The 9432-nt window shown below is 35.7% G+C and overlaps 1 protein-coding gene across 1 annotated transcript; it reads right to left on the bottom strand.

Moving 5' to 3' along the window:
* Nucleotides 1–908: 908 nt before the first annotated feature.
* Nucleotides 909–9165, bottom strand: chmp3 (charged multivesicular body protein 3). The gene is made up of 6 exons (XM_048191632.1): nt 9005–9165; nt 8657–8717; nt 8372–8551; nt 7141–7262; nt 6944–7058; nt 909–2266 (listed from the first exon to the last, which is right to left on the bottom strand). The coding sequence occupies exons 1-6, from the start codon at nt 9047–9049 to the stop codon at nt 2121–2123; spliced, it is 669 nt and encodes a 222-aa protein (XP_048047589.1). The 5' UTR covers nt 9050–9165; the 3' UTR covers nt 909–2120.
* Between the last annotated feature and the right edge of the window lie 267 nt (nt 9166–9432).

Below are 9432 nucleotides of genomic sequence, written 5' to 3'. Positions count from 1 at the left end.
AAACATATTTGAAACAGTTCATGTGAGTTCTGTGGTTCTATCTCAATATTATAACACGATAAGAATACTTTTGTGCGCCAAAAAATAAAAAAAATAACTAATTTTCAACAATATCTATATGGGCCGATTTCAAAACACTGCTTCATGAAGCTTCTGAGCTTTATGAATCTTTTGTTTCGAATTAGTGATTCGGATCTCCGATCAAACGGCTAAACTGCTGAAATCACGTGACTTTGGTGCTCCGATTCACTGATTCGTTCGTAAAGCTCTAAAGCAGTGTTTTGAAATCGGCCCATATAGATATTGTTGAAAAGTCTTTATTTTGTTTTTTTGTTTTTGACGCACAAAAAGTATTCTTATTGCTTTATAATATTAAGATAAAACCAATGAACTCACATGAACTGTTTCAAATATGTTTTTAGTACCTTTATGGACCTGAATGGCTTTGCTCTCAATAGAGGCCTCACTGAGCCATCGGATTTCATCAACAATATCTTAATTTGTGTTCGGAAGATGAACGATCTTACGGCTGTAGAACGACGTGAGGGTGAGTAATAAATGACTGTGGTAAACTAACCCTTTAAATACTCTAAACTCAATCTTTTAAGCAGTCATCCATCTTTGTGAAATAAACAGTGCTTCTATAGAGAAGTAACCCAGATTCACAGTATAAAGACTCCAAAAAAGATCTGGTTTCCTTCACAAAGCTTTGGATGAGTGAACAGGGAGGGAGTCAAAAGGATAGAGATTGAGGTAAGTAAAATAACCCTCTGAGAATCTCTACTAAAGCAGCAGATAATAACATAGTCTACAAGGGCTACTGAGTTACTGTACAAACCCTATAACTTATATGAGATATTAACAGATAACAATACAACATCGTTTCATCAATGTTGTGAAATGTACTCTTTTTGTCTATAAAATTTTATTAGTGTTATTTTTCCCCATTTACAAAACAACTTTTTATGCAGATGTGAATGTTTTTCCACAACAGCAAAGGTATGAAATGAAGCTAAAATAATCCATTTGGTTCATGAGCCAACATATTGAGATTGGATCTGTATAAAATCCATACTTAGCAACAGTTTATGTCAAATAAGCAGATATTAATGGTCGCGCCATACTAAAAAACTAATTATAATGCACAAACAGCATCTGTTTCATATGTAGACATGTTAGAATAATAGCAAACTAACTCAGCTGACCATTCAACTTAAAATATAATATGGACCTGGTTGAAGCAAGCATAACATAAATTGTCAGCCATTTACATCATGTTAAACAGGCATTTCAGTCACCTAAAAGCAAAGGCATAATACTCATAAGAAAAAATGTACAAAGACAGAAGTGGATTTAAACCATATTAAACATCCAAAAGTAACAAACTAAACAGAAACAAAGACAGAAATGGGATCAGCTCATTCAAGTTCCAAAACACCAGGCGTGTAAAAGCCAGTCAGTTATCGAACACATCCATTCCTTTATTCTGAAAGCCTGTCTTATAACTTGCCGACAACTTTACTTACAAAATAATGCAAACGGATTTATTTTTATATTCAGTATTTGTACAAGATTTACAAGTAATGGCTTCCATGAATTTGTCCTACTCAGTAAAACAAATTTGCCAGATATAGTAAAGAACTACTCACTTAGCCAAAGTAAGGCTTGAGATAAAACTGCGAATTCGACAACAGAGACAAAACGACTAAGACCGACACTGATATGACGACACTGCACAACAGATCCTTGGACAAGCTGCTTAGCTATAGGCATAGATTCAAATGAGTGGAGCCAAAATATAGTAAAAAAAATGAATGATTTGAAACGGCCATCCACCTGCTACCATATGAGTACAACAACTGAATATCTGACTTCACTGTTCATTATTATTATTAATATTATTATTATTACACATAATAAAGAGTTAGAAATTGATAGAAATATAGAATTTTTGTTTCTATTCTATATCCACTTCAATATAGCTTTGTTCATTTTATGTGAAGTCCGAATTTAGTCCTATATTTAACATGCCAAAGTGTCTTTTTGGGTAGAAAAGCTACAGAGGAAGTAAGATATGCTATCTATGCCTATAGAGCTTGAAGGTAAGGAACACAGGTCCTTTAGCTCCTCAGTGCTGCTAGCCTGGACTGCATCGCCTCTATATCTTCTTCTTCTTCTTCTTCATCTTCTGAGGCTGCCGTGGCCCCAACCGGCACTGGTTCAGGCAGGGCATCTGTGACTTTGCTAGGAGCTTTTCCAAGTGCACCTGTTAAACAAAGCAATACCTTCAGCTTTGGCTCTCCATTAATTATCAGTGACTGCATAATGACTATAGGGCTGGGCATTGACCCAAACTTCATGATTTGATTCAGTTCATTTGGATATATATATATATATATATATATATATATATATATATATATATATATATATATATATATATATATATATATATATACACAGTACAGTCCAAAAGTTTGGAACCACTAAGATTTTTAATGTTTTTAAAAGAAGTTTCGTCTGCTCACCAAGGCTACATTTATTTAATTAAAAATACAGTAAAAAACTAGCCTGACGTGGTCATACTCAATTCTAGTCCGAATATGAGTCTGATACTGCTCCATTGGGCTTTGATTATGGGGGCGTATTTCAACCGATCCAGGAAAGACCTCAATTGGATAGACCTACAACCAATCAGCGCTACAGAGTAAGTGAGGTATGTTGAGCGACGCATAGTTGTCAACAGAACTCTTCTTAGCGACCATCGGGGCCAGCTGATAAATCAAACTTTTGCCGAATTCCGTAGGAAGGACGGCAAAGACATCTTTCCCATCGACAAATGCCTTGATCGCGGTCCTCTGTTCCTTTTTTCAAATTAATGCGCTGTCGATATCTTCTATAACGGACGCGATGGCGGAATCTACACATCTCAGTTCTTCAACAGCCATCATTGTTGTAAACTAATTGACCTTTCGCAAAGACCCGCCCCCCTTAGTTACTGTTGCTTTGTCCGACAAGCCGTGGCGCTGTCACGCCACACAGAGTGGAAAATACATCGCGGAGCAAAGAAGAAACTGAAAACACATCGACAGACGAGACAGAGCAGGTTACTTATGATATTAAACAAAGTCCCAGCTTTCAAACTGTGTAGTTATTAAAAAATTCAAACAATAAAAACCGTTTTGTGGCTCTTTAATGAGTTGTGACCATGATCGTGACAGATTGCTGTAGCGCCTCAGCTCAAGAGGCTCGTTAACCGATCATCTCTTCCTACTAGTCCATTTATAGCATCAAATAAACATGAATGAACATGAGAATGAATGTTGTTTCAAACGCGGAAAGACGTCAATATGCACAATTTTTCAAGTTTAACTCCACCGAGGTTAATCTTCTAACTCCTGACTGCTTTGTAGGACAAAATGGCGGATGCGGCGTTCTGATTGGTTAGATCGCTTGTCAATCAAACTCCCCAAGCGCTCTTTGATGACGTGGCTGATTACGTTTCTGGTGATAATCTGTCAATCATCGCCCTGACAATGTGATTGGTCCGAACAGTTTCTGTTCGGGATAATTAAGGTGCGTTCACGCGGCCTTGTAATTCCTGTAGTTACGAGATTCTAGCTTGTAAAAAGCGTTCACGTCCTCGTAGAGCTCGTAATTACAGCTTGTAAGCTGGGAGTTTTCTGAGAGCTCCCACATGTACCACGTGGCCGCTGTACCAACTGATCGCTGTAGATTCATTTAGGTGTTGATAGTGGTGTCATGGAAACGCATAATTCCCAGTCCAAGGACCAAAAGGACGTGAACAGCTCCGAATATAACGTCACGTGTTGTCATCTCAAGATTCCGGTAAATACGAGGTGACGTGAACGCAGTATTACTCCTCTACGGATCGAGTCCAGACCGAACTCCCCGACCTCAAAATGTTGTGGGCGGGGCTAAGTTCGGCTGGCATCCAGGCTAGTAAAAAACAGTAATATTGTGAAATATTATTACAAATTTAAAATAACTGTGTACTATTTAAATATATTTGACAAAGTAATTTATTCCTGTGATGCAAAGCTGAATTTTCAGCATCGTTACTCCAGTCTTCAGTGTCACATGATCCTTCAGAAATCATTCTAATATGCTGATTTGCTGCTCAATAAACATTTATGATTATTTTCAATGTTGAAAACAGTTGTGTACTTTTTTTTCAGGATTCCTTGATGAATAGAAAGTTCAAAAGAACAGCATTTATCTGAAATACAAAGCTTCTGTAGCATTATACACTACCGTTCAAAAGTTTGGGGTCAGTAAGAATTTTTATTTTTATTTTTTTGAAAAGAAATTAAAGAAATGAATACTTTTATTCAGCAAGGATGCATTAAATCAATCAAAAGTGGCAGTAAAGACATTTATAATGTTACAAAAGATTAGATTTCAGATAAACACTGTTCTTTTGAACTTTCTATTCATCAAATAATCCTGAAAAAAAATATTGTACACAAATATTTTGTACAATTGTACACATTAAATGTTTCTTGAGCAGCAGATCAGCATATTAGAATGATTTCTGAAGGATCATGTGACACTGAAGACTGGAGTAATGATGCTGAAAATTCAGCTTTGCCATCACAGGAATAAATTACTTTGTGAAACATATTCAAATAGAAAACAGTTATTTTAAATTGTAATAATATTTCACAATATTACCATTTTTACTGTATTTTTAATTAAATAAATGTAGCCTTGGTGAGCAGACGAAACTTCTTTTAAAAACATTAAAAATCTTAGTGGTTCCAAACTTGTATAAACTTATATATATATATATATATATATATATATCTAAGCAATAAGGTACGAGAGGCTGTGCTGTATCGTGAATAAGTCACGGCTGAAGGCCGTGAAGGCACGACGTGAAGCGGAGTGCTTGTAACCCCTTCAGCCGTGACTTATTAATGATACAGCACTAGCCTTCGAGTACCTTATTGCTTTTATATAATGGTTACCACACAATACAAATATTAAAGCCAAAAGTATGTATCAATGCAACTTTCATGAACTTTCACTAAAGCCTTCCTTCTGCCGGAAAAAATAGTCCCTGACTGTTGAACAGCAACAGAAGTTACATTATTGCGCCATTAGATGGCGCCAAAGACTGTCTTTGTGAGTGTGTCAGTCAGTAGCGAAAGACTTTTCAATTCAATTTAATCCACATATATTTGTATAACACTACATTGAAAAGACTGAACTGTTGTGAACACGGAATAAGACACAACTGACAAATGCTTCGACTAGCTCTGTCAGTCACGGGAAAACCCCTTAACTGTTAAAAGGACAAGATAATACATCGGACATTTAAACAGATTTTTATTATGAACATAGGACTGACCTGAAGGAAAATGCTAATTCTGAAAGCAGCTAATAAACTCGTTCAATCGATCTCTTTCTCACAATACTCTTCTACATAATACAGCAAGCTTCAATAAACAATATAAATTGAGAACAAACAGTTTACGTTGCTAAGAGTGGTTGCTAAGGGTGTTGTGTATTGATACACAGAACCGTTGGGTGAAGCTTTATCGTGAATAAAACACAGCTATTGACCAATCTGAATCAAGGACAGGAAATAACCGTTTTATAAATATATTTTCTTTTCAATTTTCTAATTTTTTTTTTCATATCAATAAAAGAACCTGTAGAAAGTGCTGGACGTAAACAGCGTAAGAGAATGACACAGAAGAGGAGATATTGTTGAATAAATTCATTAATTTTGTTTTGTTTTTGCACACAAAAAGTATTCTCGTCGCTTCATAAAATTAAGGTTGAACCACTGCAGTCACGTCGACTGTTTTAACGATGTCTTTAGTACCTTTCTGGGCCTTGAAAGTGGTGGTTAAATTGCTGTCTATGGGGGATAAAAAAAACTTCTCGGATTTCATCAAAAATGTCTTTATTCGTGTTTCAAAGATGAACGAAGGTCTTACGGGTGTGGAACGACATGAGGGTGAGTAATTAATGAAATAATTTTCATTTTTGGGTGAACTAACCCTTTAAAACTAATCTTTTATCACCAAAATTAAATATTTAAATGTTTTTTTTCTGTGAAAAAAAACTTCATGCCTTAAAATAGCTTGAATGTAACTCTACACCCATGCTTCACTTAGTATACACGGATCTATGATTATTATTATGCTAATTAGCCCCACCTCCAACTCACTTGCACAAGGTCAGAGATCCACTCGGTCAAATTACTGAGGTAGACGCTGCACAACGGTATTGCTTTTTACAACATCGGACACATAACGGTAATTAATATAACTAGTCTTTTTGCTTGACTGTGTTATCAAACAGCTAATAATGTGTTGCTAATTTTACACTGACTCCTTTGCTAAAGCCCGCCTGCACGTTGACGTGATTGGTTACAAGGTAGTTTGTGACGTAAGAAACACTAGCGATTTCAAACCACATTTTTTAAACTGTCTTTAGATCACCTGCCGTTTTAAAGACAAAATACTCAACAATAGTGTTGACTTGTTGAAATGTAAAAATGTTAAAAACACCAAATAGACATAACATTAAAAACTTGATTTTCACCACAGGGGGACTTAAAATACAATTTAATGAATATGCAATTAGTGTATATATTTATCAGAAATGCTATCCTCTATAGAGTTTAATTTTTTTATGAGTTATGGTCATTGAATGGCTTTCATAGCAAAAGTAACAAAGCTTAATGCGATTTATTGGACGGCAGGTGCTATCGAAAAGATTCATTCTTGGGATTTAAAAATCAATATTGGTTCATCAAAATGAAAATTGAGAAATCAATATTTTCATCCAAACCCTAATAATGACTAAATGTTTTGTGCTAAAGCATTTATCATAATAAGAAAAGCCTGGGGATGCGAGATAAAATGGCCATTTCCACATCCTGGATGATGGTTATGTGGTTCCTTACCAGCTGTAATCTCAAAGAGGATCTTGTCAACCTCAGCCTCTGCTGCTTCCTCCATCTCCTCCTCATCATCCATCCCTTCCAGTGTATCTTCCAGCATCTCCTCTATGATGCCAGCCTGTGTAGTATGAGTGCTCCACGTTAGATGTGTTACATGTGCTCATCAAGAAGTATCTTTGAAGAACTGTTCATGTAAGTACCTTCATCATCTCTTTTGAGAGTTCTCTCATGGTGGCTTGAATCTCTGGGATTTTAACCAGGCTATGCATGGCCTTCATGACCTCTGTGCTCTTCTGCAAGGCACCTGCCACTCTTAATACAGCTGTAATGGGAAACCAGTGGACAAATATATGAGCAAAACTTTACAACAAGGCTCTTTATGTTAAAGGGTTAGTTCACCCAAAAATGAAAATTCTGTCATTAATTACTCACCCTCAAGCCACTCAATTCATATGGAATAGTTTTACTATCTCTTTATGAACTTTTCGAAGCAACAATGGTAGTGAATGAAGGGACAGACTTCTCTCAGATTTCATCAAAAATATCTTAATTTGTGTTTCCGAAGATGAACGAAAGTCTTACAGGTATGGAACAACATGAGGGTGAGTAATTACATAATTTTCATTTTGGGGTGAACTTACCCTTTAAGATTAGTTAATGCAATAGCATGAAACAACAACACTTGTTCAGCAATCGTTAATCTAGGTCAGGGGTTCCCGAACTTTTCCAATTCCAGGACCCACCTAGACAAGTATAATCAATCTCTCAAGACCCAAGGGGGAGAGGGGGGAATCTGCTTATGTAAATAATCCACCGTGTCATCACGTTCATGATCAGACATACCACTGTATAATAGAGTATAAAACCAAAATATTAAATGTCATGGATGTATATTTACTGAGTAATTCACTATTTTGTAGGGGGACCATTTTCAGCTGAGATTTGGAGGCAGATTACACATCATTAAAAATGAATTTAGAAAGATGGCAGCATCATTGCTTTATTTTTTACACAGAGATTGGTAGGTCTATTAATAAAATCTGCAATCGATGTTGCAAAAAAAAAAAAAATGGCAAAAAGCACTTTTAGTGTTTTTTTCTGCCTGAAGTCTGCATGCCTAACTCATTAAAGATCTCTTAATATCCTATTATATTTTGTTTATCAACAAAGTTTTCTTTTAGTATCTATATTTTTAAGGCTCTATATGGCTCATTTCCAGAGATAAAAGGATTTCAGTGTGGCTCCATGAGTAAATTGTACACATTTTCAGTGGTCAAAAACCAAATGTGGGTCACTTTGCATATAGCTGATACTTTTTTTCTTTTAAAGAAGAATATCTCCAAAAAATGTTGAAACTACAAATGTATCTTTTTTTTTTCTATCAACTTACAGCGCATATTGTTGGGTCAGCAAAATGAAAACTATACTCACACAACTGATTCTTCATACTGAGTAGCACAGAGTTCATCTGGGCTTTAGAGGCGTACAGCTTGTTGATAGCTTTCTTTGAGTGAATCATCTCTTTGGCGAGGATGATGCAGACGTCTTTCTGACCCTTCTTCGCAGCATCTTTGATGGATCTCTTCACCTTCTCCTCCTCTCTTTGAATATCTAAGGAAAATTATACACAAGTACAGTTACCAAATTGAACAATTACATTATTAGAATAGACTGTGACTGATCAAATCAATAATAAACAGTGTATTTTGACCGCACCTCGGATCTGTCTGTCAATAACTCTCATTTCTTTCCTGATTTTGAGAGACCATTCATTGATCTGCGGAAAAGAGATGAAGACAGTTTGAGATCAACAACCTGTTGTGATTTGATTTGACCATCAAGCGTGTAAAGCCGATTTATTGAATTTGGTTTTCATAAAAACCCACGTACGGACCGCAACTTTAAAGTGAGTCGTTTAAAAAACTAATAAAGACATGACGTAATACAGCATGTAACCAACAAGTATGACAAGCGAGCTATTTATAGGCCTGCTATTATTTACAATGGAACATTTAATAAAAACTGTTAACACCCGTCGTCCACTGTGATCGATGTTTCACTTACAAGGTCCTTCGGTGGTTTCTCTTGTGTTTTTCCAAAAAGCCCCATTTTAAACTTGTAAATTAAATAGTCGAACAGAGACGAGCTCAATCTAAATAGTACATTACAAGTCCACTTCCTGATTCCAGCCTCTCGACGTATGACAACATAGGTAATTTCCGGTTATGGGGAGTATAGTTTACATTTCAAAATAAAAGTCCGACTCCACCTGTAATCCCCCGCCCCCCTAAATTCGCATGATTCAAACATTTTAGTTGCCGATTCATAAAAACATTTAGTCATTATTATCTGCATTACCATGGTGATGTTAAACATTTATTAATTAATATAAATGGTTCTGTCATTGTTTGTTAATGTCTAAATAGTAAATGTTGTCAAGCGTCACAATATTCTACAATTTAAATAAATAATTTGATAAATAATAAATACAC

Source organism: Megalobrama amblycephala, linkage group LG5 (genome assembly GCF_018812025.1).
Source record: "Megalobrama amblycephala isolate DHTTF-2021 linkage group LG5, ASM1881202v1, whole genome shotgun sequence".
NCBI classification, from domain to species: Eukaryota; Metazoa; Chordata; class Actinopteri; order Cypriniformes; family Xenocyprididae; genus Megalobrama; species Megalobrama amblycephala.
The sequence above is the reverse complement of the archived record's forward strand: the minus strand, read 5'-3'. Positions and strand labels throughout refer to the sequence as shown.

Coding starts and splice junctions, on each gene's coding strand:
- chmp3 (XM_048191632.1), bottom strand. CDS start 9,049: ATGGGGCTTTTTGGAAAAACACAAGAGAAACCACCGAAGGACCTT. Junction 8,552..8,656: donor TATTGACAGACAGATCCGAG/GTGCGGTCAAAA, acceptor AATTTTCCTTAG/ATATTCAAAGAGAGGAGGAG. Junction 7,263..8,371: donor CAGTATGAAGAATCAGTTGT/GTGAGTATAGTT, acceptor TTCCCATTACAG/CTGTATTAAGAGTGGCAGGT.